Source organism: Dermochelys coriacea, chromosome 8 (assembly GCF_009764565.3).
Source record: "Dermochelys coriacea isolate rDerCor1 chromosome 8, rDerCor1.pri.v4, whole genome shotgun sequence".
Taxonomy (NCBI): Eukaryota; Metazoa; Chordata; order Testudines; family Dermochelyidae; genus Dermochelys; species Dermochelys coriacea.
Genome location: NC_050075.1, coordinates 44,499,910 through 44,525,825, shown reverse-complemented (window position 1 = coordinate 44,525,825; position 25,916 = coordinate 44,499,910). Strand labels below are relative to the sequence as shown.

Below are 25,916 nucleotides of genomic sequence, written 5' to 3'. Positions count from 1 at the left end.
TTGCTAAAAATGCCTGTCAATCTGATAGTGATTCTGGATCAGGCTTTAAAGGTTTTATTAAAACCTGAGTGTTGAACTCATGCTTATTTTCAGTTGGGAGATATGAACTGGGAAGCGATCATCAAAAACTTCTCCACAAAATTCATCCTGACCTCTCTCCTGAGATCAGAGAAAAATGCCTGAATTTGGTAACCTAGTTTAATGAAAACTCTCCCACCAGTGTAACAAGTGAGAAATGGATCTGGGACCCATTTTCAATACAAAACAATACCCTGTCAGGTGGCTTCTCAGCAAAGGGAAAGGAAGAGGTGATTGTCATGTGATGGTGGATTCAAACTCAAATTCAACAAAGTGCAGCTCTGTGACTTTTGGTTGAGAAAGAGGGTATGTCTACACTGCACAGGTGTTGCCAAAACTTTTGTCTTTCACAGGTACTTAAAAAAAACCTCCGCGAAAGACAAAAGTTTTGCCGACGCAAGTGGCAGTGTGAACGTGGCTTTGTCGGCAGGAGCGCTGGAAGTATTTTGTCGGCCAAAGTGCCAACAAAATACTGCAAAGGAGCATTCAGACATGCTGACTTTTAGTGACTTTGTCGCTAAAAGCTGCATAGTGTAGACAAGCCCAGAGAGAGGCACTTTGCTCGGGCAGAGCTTTGAAATTTTGTTATGCCCTTCAGCATTATGTATCTATGTTAATAGAACATTTTAGGCTTCCCTAGGCATTTATTTTACTACACAGTCTGGAAATACAAAAGTCACACTTATGAAGAGCTAAAATAAATGTCCACAAAATGGAAAAATCTGCATGTGGTATTTCAAACGTAAGTTTGTTTGTTTTTAAGAAAGATGGCATTGTGACGCTCTGTACCTCGGGGGAACACCCAGCACCCCCACGTTCATCTTTGTAAAATGATTGTGTGGTATCCAATGCAAAGTTTGTCATGTTGGGTGTCTTCAGAAGTCTTATGATGCACTGAGCATTGTTGTTACAGTAATGTTATAGTAAGTTTATAGGTTATAATTTCATGGACATAGTTATGAGGCTGAAAATGTATCCTTATGGCTTAAAATAAGCCCAGGCAAAAACTCTCCAAGAGCAGAGAGGCAGTTCACACTTCACAAACCCAGCCCAGCCCACAGGAACAAAGGACGCTGGCCTAGGCAGCAACAAAAGGATCTGTTGGACTCTCGAGTGAGTCACCCCCCTTCCTTTAGCCAGTTTGGGACTGCAATGAGGTAATGCTCACCTGACTCTGAAGGGGGTGGAGACAAAGCCAAGAGGGAAGAAAGAACATGATAAAAGGGTGAGACATTTGCCATGCTCTCTCTCTTTCTTCCACGTACATCTACAGACACAACACTAAGCGACTGAAGCGCTGATCAAAGGGGAGAGCCTGGCTGAAGGGCAACCAGCCAGCCTGTAGTGAGAAGCATCTAAGTTTGTAAGGGCACTGAAAGTGTTACGATCAGCTTAGAATGCGTTTTGCTTTTATTTCATTTGCCCAAATCCGACCTGTTATGCTTTGACTTATAATCACTTAAAATTTATCTTTCATAGTTAATACATTTGTTTGTTTATTCAACCTAACGCAGTGCATTTGGTTTGAAGCGTGTCAGAGACTCCTCTTGAGATAAGAAGCCTGGTATATGTCAATTTATTTGTTAAATTAACAAACTCACATAAGCTTGCAGTGTCCAGTGAGCATAACTGGAGACTGCAAGATAGAGGTTCTTAAGGTTGTGTCTGAGGCCAGAGATATTGGCTAGTGTCATTCGGTTGCACAATCCAAGGAGCAGTTTACATGCCAGAGGCTGTGCATGAACAGCTCAGGAGTGGGGGGTTCTCACAGCAGAGCAGGGTAAGGCTGGCTCCCAGAGTCAAAGATTGTAGTGACCTAGCAGATCACCGGTCCAGATAACACCAGAGGAGAATGTCACATGTATATGAACCAATAAAGTTTGGGAACTGATGACTAATACATCTCTCAGGAAGATTTTCCCCCAGTTTAAGTTGTCTTAATTTTGGTCCCATTACTCCAAGTTAGTTCTGCTCAGTTCCTCTCCTTGATGCTTACACTCTTCCAGATACAACATTTGAGAAGTTATGTCCCAAGCCTCCTAGTTGCCTCTTCATAAGCTCTTAATAGTTCCTCTATTTTTTAATTAGCTTCCACTATTTTCAGCCCATAATCCTGAGTTCTCTAGTTCAGTCTGTATTTTCTCTGTCCTCCTCAGTATTGACAACTCCTTTTTAGCTCCATCTGCACATTTCAATAGTGGTAAACTCCCTCCTCACAATCACAACTCACAAACTCCCTCCTCACAAACATGTTAAAAAACATCAGGCCCACCCCCAATGCCTGTATTATCCCACCAGTAACCCTCCCCGCCCCCCAGCTTGGTACAGGGTTAATCAATCTCATTTGTTTAGTCTTAACTTTTCAATCCATAGAACAGTGATCCTATCCAAGACAATTTGAATTAATTTTTCAAGTTACACTGAGACAATGGCAAATACTTTATTTTACATCTATGATATTCCTTTTACCCACTAATTTAGTAATTCTACCAATAAACCAATCCTAACCAAAAAAACCCAGTCACATGTGGCAATCTTATGCATAAATCTCCATTGTAAATGTAAACTCATTTGCTTTCCAGACTGCTGGTACCTTCCCAGTAGTCCATTGTATTTCAAAAATATGAAGTGGATGGTTCAATAAGTTTTAGCCAATTTCCTTAATATACTAGGCTGCATGCTTCTCAGCTGAGTACAAGAGAGACAAGATTAACTAAATGCAAGAGCATTGGAAGTGTGTCTCCCTGTGGAACTGGGTCACCAACCGAAGCTCCTTTGTTGAGCGGAATCAAGGAGGTACTGATCACAAAATGGAAGGGGGCGATATTCACACCCACATGACAAGGCGCACAACCTACTGGTAACTGGTTACAGTGGGCCAAAACTTCTGAACTATGGGATTTGCCACCTGGACTTGCACAATAAGCACAGACCCAGACGTGCAGTTCTATCTGAGTTGGTACCTTTGGAGAGCATAGCCTTCTTGCAAGCACAAGCTAGGCAAGCATCCGTGGTCTTTGAGGCTCAAGCTTGTCCCAACACCACCAGGCAGGAAAACAGCAGTCCCCAGGGTTGTTCCTGAACATGATTGCCTTAAGCCACTGGACAGCATTCTGTCTCTATTCTCTCCCTCTCTCCATATTTAAACATATACTTACCTCTCAGTACACTCATCAATGTTGTTCTCACAGTGGGTCCCCTCAAACCCTGCCTGACACTTGCAGGTGTAGCTGTTGACATAGTCCGTGCAGGTGCCTCCATTCTTGCATGGTTCACTCAGACATTCATTTATATCTGTCTGACACTTATCCCCCTGGAACCCAGGCAAACAGGTGCATAAGAAAGAGTTCACCCCATCCACACACGAAGCTCCATTCTGGCAGGGATCTGCAATAACAACACACTATGTATTACAATGGATATAGAAATACTGTGGCAGGGCCAGGTTCAGCTGCACTTATGCAAAAGGGCTACACAATTTCAAAAACAAGTGCCTTTTTACACACTTTTTTGACCCAATCTATATCAGGAACATAATTTGAATTCATAGAATCTCAGGGTTGGGAGGGACTTCAGGAGGTCAGGAGTCCAATCCCCAGCTCAAAGCAGGACCAACCCCCAACTAAATCATCCCAGCCAGGGCTTTGTCAAGCCTGAGTTTAAAAACCTCTAAAGAAGGAGATTCCACCACCTCCCTAGGTAACCCATTCCAGTGCTTCACCACCCTCCTAGTGAAAAAGTTTTTCCCGATATCCAACCTAGACCTCCCCCACTGCAACTTGATACCATTACTCCTTGTTCTGTTATCCGGTACCACTGAGAACAGTCTAGATCCATCCTCTTTGGAACCCCCTTTCAGGTAGTTGAAAGCAGCTATCAAATCCCCACTCCTTCTTCTTTTCTGCAGACTAAATAATCCCAGTTCCCTCAGTCTCTCCTCATAAGTCATGTGCTCCAGCCCCCTAATCATTTTTGTTGCCCTACGCTGGACTCCTTCCAATTTTTCCACATCCATCTTGTAGTGTGGGGCCCAAAACTGGACACAGTAGTCCAGATGAGGCCTCACCAATGCCGAATAGAAGGGAATGATCACGTCCCTCGGTCTGCTGGCAATGCTCCTACTTATACAGCCCAAAATGCTGTTAGGCTTCTTGGTCACAAGGGCACACTATTGACTCATATCCATCTTCTCGTCCACTGTAACCCCTAGGTCCTTTTCTGCAGAACTGCTGCCTAGCCACTCGGTCCCTAGTCTGTAGCAGTGCATGCGATTCTTCCATCCTAAGTGCAGGACACTGCACTTGTCCTTGTTGAACCTAATCAGATTTCTTTTGGCCCAATCCTCTCATTTGTCTAGGTCCCTCTCTATCGTATCCCTACCCTCCAGCCTATCTACCACTCCTCCCAGTTTAGTGTCATCTGCGAACTTGCTGAGGATGCAATCTATGCCATCCTCCAAATCATTAATTCTTTAGGATTATCCCATAAAGGGCGAAACTTTACATGAGGCTCTGATCAAGAAAATACTTCTGGGAATTTAGGTTTATTTTACAAGGTTCTCATTCACCCAAAACAAAACCAACGCCCAAGCTCTGGTCCCATTCCCTTCATGAGCACTAAATCTCAACCCTTCCCCCTCACAACCCAAACTTCTATAACAGACAACACAACCAAAGGTAGCTTCTCTGTCCTGATAGCACCCTGTCCAGGCTTCTAGACAACAAAGCCCCTTCCTCAGACACTGTGATTCTGAATACACCTGTGCTGAGATTTGATCCAGCATCACCCATGCTGCTGTCTAGTGCGGTAAGGTTGCCCTCAGAAGCACCACTGAGGCAGGGTGCTCCCCATAGGGGCACTGAAAGACCCGCACACCTCCCTGTCACTCAGATCCATAACCTGGGTATGTTCTTCAACTCAGCCCTTTCCTATCCATCAGAATAGCTAAAAGTCTTGTCCAGGTACTCGTTCCCTGCAACCTTCTCTTCTCCAGCCTGGACAATCCCCCCCTTCTGTCCATTCACAGTGTTGCTGCTGCAAAGACCATTTTCCTAGCTCTGTTGCTCTGACCTTTTCATCTCTCTATTTGTCTCCCTCCCACTGGCTCAACCTTTTCCATCACAAGCCAACTGCTGATCATCACTTTCAAGGCCTAGCCCTAGCCAACCTTTCATCTCTCATGCCATCGAGATGTCAGCTCCCACCTCCACTCTGCCAATGATGCCAGCCTTCAAAACACTTTATACAATTTCAATCAAGCACCTTCGTTCTTTCTCCCATGCAACCCCTGACATATAGCCGGAGCTTCCCATAACCACCTGCAAAGCTACCTCATCATCCTTCAAGTTCCTACTTGCCATTATTCCTAAGAAAAAATGTAACAGCTAGGCAGCTGTTGTGCTGAGACCACAGCCTGCTCACCACACATGCTCACTGTTTTCTTGTGCTCCCCTGCCTGCATCCACCTGTTGCCTTATATTTAGATTGTAAGATCTTTGGGGCAAGGAACATCTTTGTTACATTTGGAGAGCACCTAGCACAATAGGAAGTTGATCTATACTGCCACAATACCCATTTCAAAAATGAAAAGCAAAATTAAGGCTGCACAGTTAGAAACTCTAGTGAAGAAATACTAAACTTCAGTACAATTTGTATTCTGTCTTCTTGTGCAGGTGCATTAAGACAGAGGCTTTAATTATGGAATTAAAGATTACACAATGTGCATCCAAGGATTCACCATTTGAGAATTATCTTCATACCTTTAAAGTCTGCAGTGTAAGAGGGAACACCTGCACCCATTTAAAGCTCATCGGACTATTGCAGAGACAAGGACATAAAAGCCAGACCCTTGGCAGCTATAAAGGACTGTGCCTATGGCAGCCAGCCCTTTATGACTGCAGCTGAAAGCTGGACATTCCAGTTGTCTGCCCAACATATCTACAAACAAGTTCAGGGGACTCAGCTCACCACTTTGGCCCCACTATTGGATAGGTTATTTGGTTCTGGGGTTAAAAACACTCTTGGCCCCACAGGAGGAAAGTTTTCATTACTACCATAGCCCACTTCATTTGGAGAAGTTCGCAAAGTCTCTTAATTCCTTGCTGGGTGTGTTTTAATGAATAGGGATATGTGTTAGACAAGTCTCCTGACTTTACCATGAGACAGGGAAGAATACTTAAGAACTGAGAGAAATTTTATAACTATCAAAACGGGCAAGACAAATACATTTTTAAATGTAGCATATACAAGTGTCATTTTACATTGGCATCCAGGACAGGGACAGAGCTAACCATCTAAAGTCATCATTCCAGTAGACAAGTCTACAAGATCGGTACACCAAATCAAAATAACATTTTATTAATACTGACTCTCTTTTCTATCTCTTTGTTCAGAAGAAGACATTCAAAAGAAGAGGCTGAACCAGAGATGCTAAATCTGTCTCTGCAACAGCATTTGAGAGATGGATCTGGAGAATCACTAATCTCCTTTGGGTGAATATTACTACCATACATGTTTAGAACCCTATTTACAAACTTCATACACTTAAATCATTTTCCTGAAAGCTTAGCTCTTTGCTATTTGTCTGAGCTATTTCTGCAAAAAAATGAAACTTTCTTAAAAGGACATTGTCAATTTTTAAAATAATTCACTAATTTAAGAAAATTCAGTTTATGATACAGCTCTGTAAAGCTGTAAAACGTGAACTTTTAAACACAAATCTTCCCAAAAAACATGAAGTGTTTTTCTGTTCCTCTGTCATTTATAAAGGATGGGTTCAGGAAGAGAAAAATCTGACGGTATAGTTAGTTTCTTTACTTCTGGTTATCTAAGATGTTACTTTCACTTCAGTAGGCACAACATTTTCAGACAGATGTGAATCTCAATTTGATGGTGTTCCTTATGAACGTGTGTAGAACATTTTTACACTTTTACATTCAAAACTTGAGCATAACTCCTACTGTTTTAAATACTACAGCCAGCTTCCATCAGAGAGCAAGCAAATGGCATTTCATCTCCAAAAATGGAAGTTTCACAAAGTTGAACATGTTTGAAATAAAGGATAATAATAGAAACTGTTACGTGCATCTACCAATAGCAGTCATCAGTACCACAGCAAAGTTGTTTCTAGGGCAAATAGGAAATTGCCTGTTTCAGAGAACTAGCCATTCTGCACTCACTTGAAAGGCAGTCATTTATGTTGCTATCACAGTCTCCTCCAGTGAAGCCTGGGCGGCATACACACAAGTAACTGCCTTGAGTGTTATAGCACACAGCATGATTCTTGCAAGGCTTTGACACACACTCGTCTATATCCACTGTACATCTTTGACCTGAAACAAGAAAGGTTTGAGAACAAGACCTTGGAGGTTAAGATTCCAGTGATGCAACTGCAGTTATGTTGCTGCTTAAACTCAGAATGGAAGAGTGTCCCTTCCCATCCCATTACCTTCCCAGCCAGCAGCACATTGGCAGATGTAGCCCTCTGGGTCAGGAGATTCTTGGCAGATTCCAGAGTTCTCACATGGATCAGGAGAGCAGGGAGACAGCACGAGCTGGCAGTTCACTCCTACAAGAGGAAACCAGAGGGGCAAATTGTTAAGGGCTTGTTATACCTAAGAAGGAAGAATGAAGAGATTATAACCCAAAGATTATTCAAAGGGAAGTGGACTGTAATCCATGCTGGAGGAGGGGAAGATCACTGCTGTTCTATCTGGTGTTGGATAGAAGAGGTGGTTAAATCACTGTGACCCAAATAATCTGAGGTATTTTGGGGGAAGGAGGACAGGAGGCTACAGCAGTCAGTCACCCAGGGGGATGGGTCTGGAGCAGATAGCAGGTTTAGAGAGGATCCTCTGGGTGACCTAGACAGGCTTTGAGCAGGTTAGTAGTGGAGAGATGGCAGCATTTAATAGATTCAGTCAGGGATAAAAAAAATCCTAGTAATGGAATATCCACAATTAGAGGAGTTAGGATCTCCTACCACATGTCCTTGTTTTCTACAGAAGCAACCTTTGAATTGGTGTTGAAAAATTAATATGACAGTATACATGAATGTATCTTAAGAGCGTCCACTGAAGTTGATGTGCAGATCCAGCAGCCAGGGATGGAAAAATAAAGTCCCAACTACAGGGCTCTTCACATCTTTCATCAGGACTCGCTTTATTTAAAGAAGGAAAAAAATCTCCTTTCAAACTACTGGCTAACCACTCTCCAAGGCTTCCTAGCCTCCAACCAGCTGGGAGGGAAGAAGACACATACTTCCACCAAGGAACCAGCTTCCCCTATCCTTTTATAACCCTCCCCAGATGGCAGGAATCCAAGAGAGTAAACATCTTAACCGCCAAGCCAACATGCTGTATCCATGAACAGCTCCAAATCCGTCACAACCAGTTTCACCAGCTTTAACTACATAAACTAAATTCATTAGTGATTTGCCCCAGAGTGCCTTTACAATTGTCAGGGTCCATATTTAACTGTCTTGCTTATTAGGATGTTTACTATATCTCTATATTGTGTTAACTCAATAGAGTGCCTTTAGGGAAAAACTTAGCAGGAAGGAAAAGAATGACTACTACCTGGCAGACACTTCAGAGTGGTTAAGAGCCAATGCCAGAGCTAAGAGTGTTGTTGATTTTGACCTTCCAGTTAACCTGAAAGACCCATTTCATCAGACAGATCAAAGTGTGGGAACACAGAAGAAAAAAGAATATTTTTTTTAAAAGGGTTTCTCCCCCAAGAGAGAGGTAGAGGTTGTTCAGGGGAACCAGCCTGAGATACACAGGCCTCACTGGGGGTGTCTGAAGACATTGAGATGGCAAGCTTTTGGGTAGGATAGGTGTATGCAGACTGTTTATTGTTTTAAAATCCCTTTCTTTAAATGTTTTGTTTCTACGGCTAAAAATAAACAATACTTTGGTTTTAAGAAGACTGTTTGATCACTGTACACTGCTGGGCACAGACTCCTGACAGGTGCCCAAATTGCAGCGTTATAAAAGCAGATACACAGGGAGCCGTAGCTCAGGGCCCAGTCTAAAAAACGGAAAACTGCAAAATTCCCCCCAGGGTAGGTAAAGTCACGAGGCCTGGCACTTGAGGGGATTCACTCAGACAGACCCCATACTCATGACGCTGGGGGTTAGGCACAGTTTTAGTATACTGCTCTCCTGTTATTATTCCCTTACTTCCCATCCTTTTATTTCCTCTTCTGCTAGGATTACGTTCCTGCTATACTTTTCAGTTCTGACATTTTACATTTTCCTCTTTTCTCACCCTTTTGATGTTTGGCCAGGTCTGCGTATGTGATGGGATTATCAGAAGAAACTAAACAAGCCAAGTCACATGCAGACTCTTAAAAGCTGTTCATTTTTGTTTGCAACACACTGCACATTTAAGTGAAAGTTTAGCTTTCACAGCAATGCATCCGATGAAGTGAGCTGTAGCTCACGAAAGCTTTTGCTCAAATAAATGTGTTAGTCTCTAAGGTGCCACAAGTACTCCTTTTCTTTTTGTGAATACAGACTAACACAACTGCTACTCTGAAACATAGCAAGGAATGTGTTTCTGTGGCAAATGCCACCGCTGCGGAATGGTAAAAATATCTGGTGCTCAACATACAAGCTCCTGTAATTGATTGGGTCTGCTCTCCATATTCAGAGAAACATGGGGCTGGAAGGGACTCCAATAGGTCAGCTAGTCCAGCCTGCTATGCTGAGGCTGCTTCTGACTCTGGTTGGATTTACAGCTGCCCCTTGACAGCACCAGTGGTCAAAGGGTGATCAGAGAGCAAGTGTAAAAAATCGGGACACTTGTTTTTCAGGGGCTGGGTGGTATAGTTGCCTATATAAGACAAAGCCCCTAATAGCAGGGCGGTCCCAATATTATCAGGACGTCTGATCACTCTAAATGGTCAGGAGTGCTTTCATTTGCCTCAGCAAGAACATTATGATTTTTCCAGATATCACCATCTCCACAAGTATCTTTGCCTTTGTCACTGGAAGACTGTATTTTGCAATGTTCTCCACACTGGGCTACTCCTGAAAACCACTATAAAACTTCATAGGGTACAGAATGAGACCATCTGCTTACTGAGTGCTCTGAAGACAGAACATGTGCTCTGTAGTCTACATTAAATTTCTACGCATTTCCAGCTTGTGGTTCAAGTGTTTTTGACATAGTCTTAAATTATTTGGGCTTTCAAAGTCAACTGTCGGACAGGCCATTTTTATGTTCCTAATTCATCAGTCACATACTCTGGTTAAAAAACCAGTTCAGTGCGCTAAACCTTGTCAAGACCTTTTCAATTAAGTTAATTAGCCACTTTTAAGACAAGAGGTGTGGAAATAGTTAATAGGTGTTAATGTGGTGAAAATTCTTATGAGTCCCATTGCTCAAGAGTTAATTGTGTAAATCACCTCCAATGTGGGAAAAATGCCTGAGGAGGCCATAGGTCAGACTTCTAATATCTGCAGTGGAAAGGGCTTTTAATTTAGAGGGAGTGCCAAAATTGGTGCTCTAATAGAGAACAAGTCTGAACCATAATTATGGAGAAACTCCCTGCTCTTTGTAATAGATTTACAAACACTATTTTTCAACAGGAATTATACCTCTAATTGTATCATGCCTTTATTATCAGATTATTTTCAATTCAAATATCACTTGAATTTTAAATTTCAGAGAATGGTATTGAGATTATCCCTCATGTTTCATTTAGTTTAGTAAGAAGATTGTTGCACTAAGATGCAATAAAATGGAAGACAACAGAGCTCAAAAAGTCATCCTTCAAGTTCACCTTTGAATCCTTTCCTGCAGGTACATCTGTATCCATTCACCAGACTGTCACAAATTCCTCCATTCTGGCACGGGTTTGACAGACATGCGTTCTCTTCCACTTCACAGTCTGTTCCAACCCAACCAGTGTCACAGAGACATATGTATCTGAAAGAAAATAGCATGTTTCAGTACAATTCTGAAGCAACTGTTCTATCCACAAGATTAGGCAGGTAGATAACCTGAAAGGGGAGGGACATGGAGATGATTTTTCGTTAGAAAGGTTCATGAATCATTTTTACCTTAGTCACACCAGTGATACAATTTCCTTAATATTAAAACCAACCCAATCTTTAAAGCTACATGCCCAGTATTAGTTATCTTAATAAAATACAGCTTTTTTCCACATCACGCTTTTCTTGGCAAGCCATCTCAAAATGTTTAGTAGAAGCTAAAGAAATGACAAGGTACAAGCAAGGAAGAAAGATGGTTTTCAAATCCAAATAGAGAGAGCTGATGAAGTGAAGCGATTCCAGATGAAAGCAGCCAAGAGAAGTGGCAATCCACTCCACCAAATTCCAAAGCTTAATAAAGGACAGCAGCACTCCATTCACAGGACAAGGAATCAAGGATCTTGTGAATCATTATCTTTCCACTCTAGCCTCAACCACTAACACAATGCCCCTCCCGTCACATCACCCACACAGATCTCCTTGTTTTTCTGGCATCCTGTGCCAAATGAAGAGGGGCAGAAACTCAAGTGATGATGGCAGAAAAGGAAGGTTGAGAGAAAGAATTTCTCTAAGCCTAGGCTGAGGCTGCATTACAGATCAAGAGAATCTTCCTATGAGCTTCCATAGTAGCTGCCCTAAGGAGCTATCCAGGGTGGTAAACAGGTTAATCAATCCTGAGTGCTTACAGCTCGCACCAGAGCCCAGAACTAAGTGCTGCAAAGAACCATCATCCTTCTGTGCTACAAAGATCACTCACATTTGAACGGTGTTGTCAGATGCCACCGGCGTGGTGCTCTATCTAATGTGAATAACAATCAGCTGCGTGCATGTGTTCCCTCTGTGTGCTGCCTCAGCTCTGCGCAGATAGCTGACACAGCAGACCCCGAGAGAACCCCCAGTGATCACAGACTCCAATAAGGTACGAAGGCACCCAGCCAGGTATATTGTTAAACGAAACACAGTCTTTAGCTTCTCGGATCAGAGATCTGCTAGTACATATGTACTCCCTGACAATGGACACTCCACTGCCCCCTAGGCAGGACAAAGACACTGCCCCAGGGATGTACAAACAAGTTACACATCACTCCTGACGTATTAAGGTGCAACCCCTCTACGTAACAAGGTACAACCCCTCTACGTAGCAAGGTGCTGCCTCTCACCTTGTACATGTTGGTTCGAACAAAACAACTCTACCATCATATAACCCTTTTGCCCCTGTCTTTAGGATGGATCAGCTTGTTCCTTGTTAGGTGTGTGGAATGTGCAAGTATTGGAGTGTTCTGATATCTAGTGTCCAGTACCTTTTCGGTATGTATCTTCTTGCAGCATCAGCCCTTTCCTTGCCAGTTTCTGTGAGCAGGGCCTGCCTTTGGCTCACAGCTTAACTTTGCTTTATGTTAGTGAAGTCTTGACCATTGCTTTAGCTCAGGCTTTAGGCCTCATACTGGGCCTCTGATACAAGGGCTTACGTTTCAGGGCCTCATCTTACTACAAATGGCTTCTCAAACAACATGGGCCCTCTCCACCTGTACTCAACCACCAACAGCCTGCCTGCATTCCAGGAGTGCAGCAGGTTCACTCCTTAAGGAAGACTGGAAACCCTAAAGGAGCTTGAACCCACCCAAGGCTTATGAAAAAGAGTCATGGTGCCACTCCTGACCAAAATACCCAATGCCTCAGTCAGAGAAGGAATCTTCCATTCCTCCTTCAAGCATGCAATAGTGTGACCGGTATTGAAGAAACCTGCCCTGGATACATTGGTTCTAGCTGGACACCGTCTAGTATCAATCTCCCACTCCTGAGCAAGCTCGCAGTGTCGCTAGCCAAAGGCCAACTACATGTCCATCTAACTGAAGCTAATATTCCAGACCTAGCACAATCTGGAATCGGGGCAGGATATGGGCCTGAAATTGCTTCAGTGGCACTGCTGGATGAACTCCTGCTGTCAGTGGACAGAGAGCAGACATCCAATCTCAGCCTCCTGGGTCTCTCTGCAGCATTCCCCATGGCCACCCATGAGATACTGCAGTTCTGCCTAAGAGACATGATGGGTCCAGGGGAGCACACTAAAATGGTTTAAATCCATCCAGTAGGGACATAAACAGTAACAGGAAACTGCATTGCTGCATCTATAGAAGTTCCAAAAGGATCAATTCACTCTCTAGTCTTATTCAACACCTATACGGAGCCATCTGAACAGATAAGAGGACATAGATTCTTGTGCCAGTAATATGCCGACAACAACAGTTCTATTTATCCTTCACCATATACCACTACCACCAAGATGGCCCAGTGCTTGGATGAGATCAGCTCATGGATGAAGAACAGCTGGCTGAAACTGAACCCGAACAAGACGGAGGTGATGTTAGGGGCAGAGAAAAGCATTCTGAAGGAGCTTTCAGCCACAATGCAGTCTCCTCTGATTGAAGGTTCACAATTATTTGATTCAGTCTGTTTAGGAGGGCTCTTATGTTCTTCCCTGACCCTAGGCTCTTACCTAGCAGCATATGCAAGTAATGCTTTGTGTCACCATCTCTGGTTGGCTAGGAGACTCCGCCCCATCTTGGCAGATGATGACCTAGCCCCTGTTGTACATGCTTTTACCACCCTGTGGCTGGACTGCAACAATGTGATATATCTGGGCATGAAGCTCTCAGCCCCTATGAAACTCCAGCTAGTACAGAACACTGCAGTGCCTCTCAACAATACGGGATACCGCAAGCCCACCAAATATATCTTCTGCTCTCTATGCTGACTTCCCCTAGAATATCCAGTTCTCATCCTTATCTTAAAGGTGCACAAGGGCCCAGAACCAGAATATCGAAGAGAAGACCTAAAGATCCAGGATGAAAACTGGGGTTAACAACTCTACTCCTCAGGCACAACAAAACATTTTAGAATTGAGGTAAAGTTTGTCTGTGTGCCAGGCAGAACTTTCTCAAGAAAGTCCAAGAGTTTGGAAAGAAATCACACAGGAACTAAGGACCATCCCATACCACTCCAAGGGCGAAGCATGCTTCACCTGTATTTTCTAATATAAACACACAGCCAAATGTACATTAAAAACCCTACCAAAACTAAGCACTGCACTGCACACACAATTTTTCTCCGGAGGAGAGATGAGAGAACAAAGCACATGTGAGGCACAGCACTTAATGTACTACTAGAAGGTGCTCAGATACTACGATGATAAGCATCGCATAAGAATCTATAAAGAATGGCAGGGGCAAGATTGTATGACCAGGCAGATGGTCTGTGTTAGAATAGAACAGAAAAGTTGCAATGGGGGAGGTTTAGATTGGATATTAGGAAAAACTTTTTCACTAAGAGGGTGGTGAAACACTGGAATGCGTTACCTAGGGAGGTGGTAGAATCTCCTTCCTTAGAGGTTTTTAAGGTCAGGCTTGACAAAGCCCTGGCTAGGATGATTTAACTGGGACTTGGTCCTGCTTTGAGCAGGGGGTTGGACTAGATGACCTTCTGGGGTCCCTTCCAACCCTGATATTCTATGATTCTATGATTCTATGAAAACTACTTGGGGTGAGCTGCAGCTAGCCCATGGGGACTGTGAAGTGGCCATGATAAGCTGCAATATAAACAAGTTTGGACAGTTGTCTAATTAAGAAATAAACTGGGGAGAACCAGAATCTTCACAGCAGATGATATTTAGGGTATTTATTGAAAAACTGTAATTCAAAGGTGTTTAGAGTAGCTGGGACTGCTCATTAACAATAAGCCCAAAGGGCAACCAAACAATGAGAGAACCAAGCAGGAACAAAAAGGTCAATTTTCTTCATTGCAAATGACATATTTAGCATATGGCACTCCAGATGCAAGGAAGAAATCCCATCAAAACCAACTACTTTCAAGTACAGAAACACTTCATATGTGTCAGTGCCCTCCTACTCTTATCACTCAACAATGGTCAAGACCTGAGGCAGATTTTTCCATAAAAAACACTGGAGAGAAATGTTTAGAAACTGGTTTTAAAAATAAAGATTTCATAGTCAAAAAGCCCAAGCCTACTGAACACTTCGCATGTATATAGCATTTTGTACATGAGGATCTCAAATCACTAAACACGATGCTAGAACTCACCCACTGACATCATTTGTGCAGTTTCCATGTACACAAGGGTTACTAAGACATTCATCAGCTTGTGAGTGACAGCTGGGTTGATGAAAACCTTCAGGACACAGACACCGAAATCCATTCATTTCATTTACACATGTTCCACCATTATGACAGGGACTGGAGATGCATTCATCAATATCAATATTACACCTTGGACCTGAAAAGAATATTACTTGTTAACTAGTATTTCTCACACACAAGTTTACCATGCATACATACAGGAACATTTGTCAAGATTCAGTGACTCATCAGCAATACACAGTCAATATACGGCAAGGTACGACAGCTTTGACTCAGATTTAAGCCTATGGGAGTTTAAAGCATTCTACATTTTTGAAAGATGTGGGTGTTGGTATCAGGAGCAAAGCATCTACATCTCATAAGTCTTCTGGAACAGTTAGAGAGCTACAACAGAATTGCAACGGGAACAAAATTATATACATTCTTTAGGAGGATTGAAAATTAGGTAATTGTACTTTGCCTGGTGGCACCTTAAAGACTAACAGATTTATTTGTTATTTGTTACTAACAGATTACTAACAGCAGTGTTAGTCTGTACCCACAAAAATAACACGGCTACCCCCTGATACTTGTACTATGCCTGGTGCAACCTTCCTGGGCTTATCAGATAGGCAGTTACCCTTTCCACATTTAAGAATTTCTTGACTACCCATTCCTGCCATAATGCCTGCAGTGCATCTAGATCTTGTGTATAATAAATCAAAGAGTATACTGCTTCTTATTTTCCCTAACCTCTGCCTACTTGCCATCTATTCTTAGACTGCAAGTTCCTCAAGGGTCTGTTCCTTCCTGTGAGTCTGCAAAGTGACTGGCATAGATTGGGCACTACTATAAGTTTAAAAAAACCCAACATTCCAGGCCTTAAAAAGTGAATCATCTATTTCACACTCCAGCTCGAGCCCTTGACCTGAAGGAAACTGCAGGTCCTGAATACTGGAATATTCTGATTCACAAGTGTGCTGAAGTATTTTAACAGCACAACAGCAGGAAGGTCAATGGGCGGCTAACATGGCACCCAAAGCTAGAGGAGGTCCAAAGGCAAGAGTGGTCAGGATAAGAAGTATGGGCTGGATGAATGGACTATAAGGTGGATAGAAAGCTGGGTAGATTGTTGGACTCAACAGGTAGTGATCAATGGCTCCGTGTCTAGTTGGCAGCCGGTATCAAGCGGAGTGCCCCAAGAGTTGGTCCTGGGGCTATTTTTTTTTCAGTATCTTCATTAATGATCTGGAGGATGGCGTGGATTGCACCCTCAGCAAGTTTGCAGATGACACTAAACTGGGAGGAGTGATAGATACACTGGAAGGTAGGGATAGGATACAGAGAGACCTAGACAAATTAGAGGATTGGGCTAAAAGAAATACGGACCCTGGACTTCAGGAAAGCAGACTTTGACTCCCTCAGGGAACAGATGGCCAGGATCCCCTGGGGGACTAACATGAAAGGGAAGGGAGTCCAGGAGAGCTGGCTGTATTTCAAGGAATCCCTGTTGAGGTTACAGGGACAAACCATCCCGATGAGTCGAAAGAATAGTAAATATGGCAGGCGACCAGCTTGGCTTAATGGTGAAATCTTAGCGGATCTTAAACATAAAAAAGAAGCTTACAAGAAGTGGAAGGTTGGACATATGACCAGGGAAGAGTATAAAAATATTGCTCGGGCATGTAGGAAAGATATCAGGAGGGCCAAATCGCACCTGGAGCTGCAGCTAGCAAGAGATGTCAAGAGTAACAAGAAGGGTTTCTTCAGGTATGTTGGCAACAAGAAGAAAGCCAAGGAAAGTGTGGGCCCCTTACTGAATGAGGGAGGCAAGCTAGTGACAGAGGATGTGGAAAAAGCTAATGTACTCAATGCTTTTTTTGCCTCTGTTTTCACTAACAAGGTCAGCTCCCAGACTGCTGTGCTGGGCATCACAAAATGGGGAAGAGATGGCCAGCCCTCTGTAGAGATAGAGGTGGTTAGGGACTATTTAGAAAAGCTGGACGTGCACAAGTCCATGGGGCCGGACGAATTGCATCCGAGAGTGCTGAGGGAATTGGCGGCTGTGATTGCAGAGCCCTTGGCCATTATCTTTGAAAACTCGTGGCGAACGGGGGAAGTCCCGGATGACTGGAAAAAGGCTAATGTAGTGCCCATCTTTAAAAAAGGGAAGAAGGAGGATCCTGGGAACTACAGGCCGGTCAGCCTCACCTCAGTCCCTGGAAAAATCATGGAGCAGGTCCTCAAAGAATCAATCCTGAAGCACTTAGAGGAGAGGAAAGTGATCAGGAACAGTCAGCATGGATTCACCAAGGGAAGGTCATGCCTGACTAATCTAATCGCCTTTTATGATGAGATTACTGGTTCTGTGGATGAAGGGAAAGCAGTGGATGTATTGTTTCTTGACTTTAGCAAAGCTTTTGACACGGTCTCCCACAGCATTCTTGTCAGCAAGTTAAGGAAGTATGGGCTGGATGAATGCACTATAAGGTGGGTAGAAAGCTGGCTAGATTGTCGGGCTCAACGGGTAGTGATCAATGGCTCCATGTCTAGTTGGCAGCCGGTGTCAAGTGGAGTGCCCCAGGGGTCGGTCCTGGGGCCCGTTTTGTTCAATATCTTCATAAATGATCTGGAGGATGGTGTGGATTGCACTCTCAGCAAATTTGCGGATGATACTAAACTGGGAGGAGTGGTAGATACGCTGGAGGGGAGGGATAGGATACAGAAGGACCTAGACAAATTGGAAGATTGGGCCAAAAGAAATCTAATGAGGTTCAATAAGGATAAGTGCAGGGTCCTGCACTTAGGATGGAAGAATCCAATGCACCGCTACAGACTAGGGACCGAATGGCTCGGCAGCAGTTCTGCGGAAAAGGACCTAGGGGTGACAGTGGACGAGAAGCTGGATATGAGTCAGCAGTGTGCCCTTGTTGCCAAGAAGGCCAATGGCATTTTGGGATGTATAAGTAGGGGCATAGCGAGCAGATCGAGGGACGTGATCGTTCCCCTCTATTCGACACTGGTGAGGCCTCATCTGGAGTACTGTGTCCAGTTTTGGGCCCCACACTACAAGAAGGATGTGGATAAATTGGAAAGAGTACAGCGAAGGGCAACAAAAATGATTAGGGGTCTAGAGCACATGACTTACGAGGAGAGGCTGAGGGAGCTGGGATTGTTTAGTCTGCAGAAGAGAAGAATGAGGGGGGATTTGATAGCTGCTTTCAACTACCTGAAAGGGGGTTTCAAAGAGGATGGCTCTAGACTGTTCTCAATGGTAGCAGATGACAGAACGAGGAGTAATGGTCTCAAGTTGCAATGGGGGAGGTTTAGATTGGATATTAGGAAAAACTTTTTCACTAAGAGGGTGGTGAAACACTGGAATGCGTTACCTAGGGAGGTGGTAGAATCTCCTTCCTTAGAGGTTTTTAAGGTCAGGCTTGACAAAGCCCTGGCTAGGATGATTTAACTGGGACTTGGTCCTGCTTTGAGCAGGGGGTTGGACTAGATGACCTTCTGGGGTCCCTTCCAACCCTGATATTCTATGATTCTATGATTCTATGAAATCTGATGAGGTTCAACAAGGACAAGTGCAGAGCCCTGCACTTAGGACAGAAGAATCCCATGCACCGCTACATACTAGAGACTGAATGGCTAGGCAGCAGTTCTGCAGAAAAGGACCTAGGGGTTACAGTGGACGAGAAGCTGGATATGAGTCAACAGTGTGCCCTTCTTGCCAAGGCGGTAAATGGCATTTTAGGCTGTATAAGGAGGGGCATTGCCAGCAGATCGAGGGATGTGATCGTTCCCCTCTATTCGACATTGGTGAGGCCTCATCTGGAGTACTGCGTCCAGTTTTGGGCCCCACACTACAAGAAGGATGTGAAAAAATTGGAAAGCGTCCAGCGAAGGGCAACAAAAATGATTAGGGGACTGGAACACATGACTTATAACGAGAGGCTGAGGGAACTGGGATTGTTTAGTCTGGAGAAGAGAAGAACGAGGGCAGATTGGATAGCTGCTTTCAACTACCTGAAAGGGGGTTCCAAAGAGGATGGATCTCGACTGTTCTCAGTGGTAGCGGATGACAGAATGAGGAGTAATGGTCTCAAGTTGCAGTGGGAGAGGTTTAGGTTGGATATTAGGAAAAACTTTTTCACTAGGAGGGTGGTGAAGCACTGGAATGGGTTACCTAGGGAGGTGGTGGAATCTTCTTCCTTAGAAGTTTTTAAGGTCAGGCTTGACAAAGCCCTGGCTGGGATGATTTAGTTGGGGATTGGCCCTGCTTTGAGCAGGGGGTTGGACTAAATGACCTCCGGAGGTCCCTTCCAACCCTGATATTCTATGATTCTATGATACCTCATTCCATTTGGACTTAGTTATGCCTCCATATTTTTTTTAAGTGAATTTCCTTCCTTCAGGTAGAAGTTACAAAAAAAAAAAAGATTTGCCAATGGAAATGCATAAAATTAGTAATATCTTTTTGGGGCTATTTCTGAGAAGAGATTTTGGATTAGTTCTGATTGGAATCTTTCAGTAAAAATAGTTTCAGAGTAGCAGCCGTGTTAGTCTGTATTCGCAAAAAGAAAAGGAGTACTTGTGGCACCTTAGAGACTAACAAATTTATTAGAGCATAAGCTTTCGTGAGCTACAGTAAAATGCATCCGATGAAGTGAGCTGTAGCTCATGAAAGCTTATGCTCTAATAAATTTGTTAGTCTCTAAGGTGCCACAAGTACTCCTTTTCTTTTAGTAAAAATAGTGACATATTAACTGAAGGGATTGTTATAACAGGACATTCAGCATGTTCCCTCATGTGCATTAATTTTATGAATTCATTATGCAGTCTGGCTCACAGCAGGCAAAGTATATATTGACCTTTTAGACAAAGGCCATAGGACCTGAAGAAGAGCTCTGTGTAAGCTCAAAAGCTTGTCTCTCACCAACAGAAGCTGGTCCAGTAAAAGATATTACCTCACCCACCTTGCCCCTCTAATATCACGGGACTAACCCAGCTACAACATTGCATAAGACATTGGGAGCATTGGGGCTGGTCTGCTGTGACATTTAGTTCAGATCACTAACACAACGGGCCAAAAATGTTTCTTTCAATTAGCACATTTACAGGATACAAATGATTTTAATACAAACAAAACAATTTAAACCATGAAATAAACTCCATCCAAGTAGGCTGGCTGATGAGGACTTTTGTACCAATACTAGCTGGATAGTAGCTGTGCACATGTGCACATTATAAAACTAACAGAACGTTTCATATTTGCAGAAGGAAAGGGAAACATTTAATTTGTATACAAGTTGGCCCAATTTTCCAAGTTCTGTTCAAACAGAGACCCCTTGCTATGATGTACAACTTTCTTGTTCCAATAAAGAAACTGTAAGTAAACCCATTGGGATGTCGGATCATTATTTCTTATAAAGCTGAGTCATGTGAATTGGACTAAATAACCCTAAGAATTACAATTCATGGCACCAAGCTAGGACATTTCTTTAGCCAATGGGCAGAATGTGCACTGAAATTTAGAGATACTGAGACCGATTAAGAATATGAATTATTTCTTGAGACATTGAATAGGCCACTTGCTATCAATGAACAAAGAACTTCTCTTAGAACAGGTGTTCTCAAACTTGGTTCCCGGCTTGTTCAGGGTAAGCCCCTGGCGGGTCACGAGATGCTTTGTCTACCTGAGCATCTACAGTATGGCCACTTGCAGCTCTCAGCGGCTGTGGTTTGCTGTTCCTGGCCAATGGGAGCTGCGGAAAGCAGTGCAGGCCAGGCCACCACTTCAGCTACCGTTTTCAGGTAAACAAAGCGTCTCGCGGCCCGCCAGTGGCTTACCCTGATCAACCACGAACCAAGTTTGGGAACCCCTGCCTTAGAAGGAAGAAACCATCCTCCCAGGGGAGAGATGATTATCTTCAAGGCAAAACTGAGGACAAATATCAGTTAAATGAAAGTACATTTTACCTGTAACTCCAGGCTTGCAGACACAATCGTAGCGATTAATGCCATCGATACAGACTCCATAAATGCAGGGGTTACTTGCACAGTCATCCAAGTTATTCTCACAGTTCACTCCTGCAAATAAATGTGATGAAATTCAAGTGAAAACCAGACCAACTCTAACATACAAACAACAATGCTATAAGTTTCCTGAAAACAGCCAAATTCAAATTGCAGTATTCAAACTGCTTAGGCATGACAAGGGGATGCATATGATTAGATATCAGCACATGGTGCTCTGAGTCCTCATCTATTAGTGTGTGAAACTCCATTAAAGTGAATAGAGTCAATGAACAACAGGAGAATTTGTTTCCTTGTATCTAATCAGCAGCCTTCCAGCATAAGAATCAGCCATTTTGGACACAAGAAAAATATTTTTGCTGTTTTCCCTGTGTACAGTCTGAGAGGGACTGCCTCAGTTCTGAGGATGAGGAAGAAGTGAATTAGTTTTAAGAGAGAATACTGCCCAAGTTAAGCATACAGATTACAACAAACACTACTTGTATTGTTACAGCAAAAACTGTCGCAAGAACAGTGGAGAGAAAAGTGTAGCTATAACTAAATGTGCAAGTAAAGCTTTCAACAGCATCAAGTCTGATGCTGCAATATCTTGGATGTGTTATGGTGTACATTCCAGTTTGTTAATGTATGAAAGGCTAAACTCTTAACACTGAAATAAAAGTTGTTTCAAAGTGGCAGACTTCATGCCACTGAAGTTTGTAATTAAAAAAAAGAAAAGAATTTTAGCAATGTAGTCCCGTTGACTTCAATAGGATCATTTGTGAGAGTGACATTATATTACTGCCTAAGTGTTTGCAGGATAAGGGCCCTTTAATTCTCAATATTTTATTTTTTTCCCTATAGCAATTTTCCCCAAACAGAATGCCCTTATTAATACTTAGATTAAAAAGGATGGGTCAAAGCCTCGTAGCATCCTTGACTCATAGATGTTCAATCCATTAGATGGTGCTGGTTGCAAACACAGCATGAGCTATTTGTTTATCAATTTTATGTTTGTGTTCTCACTGTAAGGATGCTAATGAGGCCCTGAACTTGCACTTTGCAGCACAGATGAGCATTTTAAGTGTGAAATTTCTTAGAATTTCATATTTTACACTGATACTTCCTGCTAACAATTATTTAACTAAAGTACAAAAGACCCACTTTAGAAATTTAAGATTATAAAAAGGGAAGTAAATGACTAGCTACATGTAATTAAAAAATGATCATTTCTGATGAGATTGTGACTTTTTTTAAAGTCTTGAGTTTTATCTGCCCTGCCATCTTATGCTTTATGTACCTGAAGTGCCCAGGAGACAGTTGCACTGATAGCCATTCACCAAGTCAATGCAGCGTCCTTCATTGAGGCAGGGGTTACTCTGGCATTCATCTACCTGCTCACTGCATATGGCACCCATGTACCCAGAATTGCAGACACAAGTGTATGAATCAATTCCATCCTGGCATTCACCATGGTGGCAAGGGTCAGGGTCACAGTTGTTGATATTCTCTTCACACAAAGTGCCAGTAAAACCTAAGAGAAAAATGAAGAGCCGTGATTAAGATGCTTAGAGATATATTATATGATGTCCTCTGCACTGAATATCAAACACAATAATACAGTGTTTGTCATAAATATAAAGGGAAGGGTAAACACCTTTAAATCCCTCCTGGCCAGAGGAAAAACCCTTTCACCTGTAAAGGGTTAAGAAGCTAAGATAACCTCGCTGGCACCTGACCAAAATGACCAATGAGGAGACAAGATACTTTCAAAGCTGGAGGGGAGTGGGGGGAACAAAGGGTTCTCTCGGTCTGTGTGATGCTTTTGCCAGGACCAGAGCAGGAATGAAGGTCAGAACTCCTGTAAAAAGTCAGTAAGCAATCTAGTTAGATGTGTTAGATTCTGTTTTGTTTAAATGGCTGATAAAATAAGTTGTGCTGAATGGAATGTATATTCCTGTTTTTGTATCTTCTTGTAACTTAAGGTTTTGCCTAGAGGGATTCTCTATGTTTTGAATCTGATTACCCTGTAAGGTATTTACCATCCTGATTTTACAGAGGTGATTCTTTTACTTTTTCTTTAATTAAAATTCTTCTTTTAAGAACCTGATTGCTTTTCATTGTTCTTAAGATCCAAGAGTTTGGATCTGTGTTCACCTATGCAAATCGGTGAGGATTTTTATCAAGCCTTCCCCAGGAAAGGGGGTGGTAGTGCTTGGGGGATATTTTGGGGGGGAGGGGGCGGGGAGATGTTTCCAAGTGGGCACTTCCCCTGTTCTTTGTGTAACACTTTGGTGGTGGCAGCGTTTAACCTAAGCTGGTAAGAATAAGTTTAGGGGGTCTTTCATGCAAGTTCCCACATCTGTACCCTAGAGTTCAGAGTGGGGAAGGAACCTTGACAGTGTTCATCATAACAAATTAGCAAAATTGTATTCAGAATATACAGAACTGTTTGGGCACCTAACCTGTAACCCATCTCCCAACCGCAGAGAAGCCAACAGACCCTGTATGGTGCACAAAGCACAGTGTGCCACAGAAAAAGCTGCATCGATAATCTTTGCAACAGAGACTGATACCTAGAATGCATTCAAATCTGAGCAATTATGGAGGAAAATATTCAAATTACTATCAGAACTGTTTATTGGCATCAATATGAAACAAACTGAAGACAATCCCTTCTCTTACTAGACTATGAGTAATAATACTAGATATTTCCACTATCCAGCAGCCCAGAGGACTTAACTCTTGTCAATACAAGAAATTAATGCACAGGCCTTGAAAAAATTGATTTTTTTCACTGAAGCTTTCCTGGAGGTCTGCAGAAAAGATAAGTTTTAGCTCAAAAATCTTTTAGTCCTCATGGCTGGCAAGAACCTTTAAACACTCCAACCATGAGCCAACTGTAAAGTGATACACTGCTGTCTGCAGACATGCACCTCCTGTGCCTCTGCGGCAGTAGAGAGTTCTCCATATTTAAATGTATTAATTAGAATAATTGACTGACAATATTATTACAATACTACAGCTATTAAATTTAATTACGATAAAGTGTCAGACCCCATTGATTCGTTCCTTTAAACTGAAGGGGGCCGGACAAGCATTTTTCACCCTGGCTTAGAACAATTTAGTCCTAGGTCTAGGAATTGCCAGGTACATTTTTGAGGCCCTGTTAATGCACTATTATAATGTCGGTGCCCCATAATTTGAGACATTTGGAATTACAGCAGACAAAGCCCCGGAGAACATAGTCGGGGATGATCCTTCACAGGGAGCAAAATAGAGGAGTCCTGGTACAAAATCTTTTTTTCCATCTATAATGTATGATGCCATGCAAGACACTTGCTCTCAGTGTCCCCACCAGAGAAATGGAGGGAAAGAGGAAGCCATGGGACGTAGCAGTTCTTTAAACAGACACGCTAGTATTTCAACTGCATGGCCATTCACAGTTGCTTTCAGTCTCATTTCCTCAAAACTGCCCATGTTCAGTGTGCCCCATGTCTTTTTTCTTTTTCTGGGAAATCAAAAGTCTCTCTAGGGAAACAGGCCCTAGCCTGCGTGCCCAAAATCAGCACCTGCTTTTCAAGGTCCTGCATGTCCTCAATCTAGTTAGCACTCTGATCTGGTGTTGCCTTTTCATGGCACTCCTTGAGCAGCCCACCCTTCTCGTATTGCCACTCCTCCTGGCACCCCTCGAGTCAGGTAGCCCTGTATTATATATGGCTGCAAACCCCTCTCTCCCCTTCCAGCAGGCTTTGCTAAAGATTAATAACTAAGGCTCCCCTCCCCACTTAGTGAAAATCAGCTGGACCATGCCCTATCTTGAGTTAGGCAGAGACTTTCCACAGCTTCTTCCAAGTCCAGAAAAGGTTTGGGTTTTTTGTTTTCCTAGTGACATTTATTCTGTCACAATCAGTATTCAAAAGAGAATCCTGGTGGTAACAATGCCTCTTCTCTGGCCTAGAGCCATTGCATTCTGATATTTCTGAAACTTGCCCTCTTGTATCTACTGCATTCCCTGTGGAATTAGCTATTAAGAGGAATCACGTTGCTTTAAAACTGCAAGCCATCGTAGAGACACACAGTTAACAAGTTGCTACCATATCCATTCACAATGTTCTGACTCGAAGAGGGTTTCTTAATCCCTGGAAAGAGAAAAGGAGTACTTGTGGCACCTTAGAGACTAACAAATTTATTAGAGCATAAGCTTTCGTGAGCTACAGCTCACTTCATCGGATGCATTTGGTGGAAAAAACAGAGGAGAGATTTATATACACACACACAGAGAACATGAAACAATGGGTTTATCATACACACTGTAAGGAGAGTGATCACTTAAGATAAGCCATCACCAACAGCAGGGGGGGAAAGGAGGAAAACCTTTCATGGTGACAAGCAGGTAGGCTAATTCCAGCAGTTAACAAGAATATCAGAGGAACAGTGGGGGGTGGGGTGGGAGGGAGAAATACCATGGGGAAATAGTTTTACTTTGTGTAATGACTCATCCATTCCCAGTCTCTATTCAAGCCTAAGTTAATTGTATCCAGTTTGCAAATTAATTCCAATTCAGCAGTCTCTCGTTGGAGTCTGTTTTTGAAGCTTTTTTGTTGAAGTATAGCCACTCTTAGGTCTGTGATCGAGTGACCAGAGAGATTGACCGCTATTCCTACCTACATGCCTCTAGCTTTC

General features: G+C 42.9%; 1 protein-coding gene across 1 annotated transcript in view; it reads right to left on the bottom strand.

Annotated features, from left to right (window-relative positions):
* Nucleotides 1-25,916, bottom strand: part of NOTCH2 (notch receptor 2) — a 141,603-nt gene that overhangs the window by 36,700 nt on the left and 78,987 nt on the right. Inside the window, exons 11-17 of the mRNA XM_038413057.2 lie at nt 22,531-22,764; nt 21,195-21,305; nt 15,177-15,369; nt 10,868-11,013; nt 7,526-7,645; nt 7,257-7,409; nt 3,237-3,465 (exon numbers count right to left, since the gene is read on the bottom strand). Coding sequence (XP_038268985.1) covers nt 3,237-3,465; nt 7,257-7,409; nt 7,526-7,645; nt 10,868-11,013; nt 15,177-15,369; nt 21,195-21,305; nt 22,531-22,764 — 1,186 coding nt within the window. The remainder of the gene's footprint in view (nt 1-3,236; nt 3,466-7,256; nt 7,410-7,525; nt 7,646-10,867; nt 11,014-15,176; nt 15,370-21,194; nt 21,306-22,530; nt 22,765-25,916) is intronic.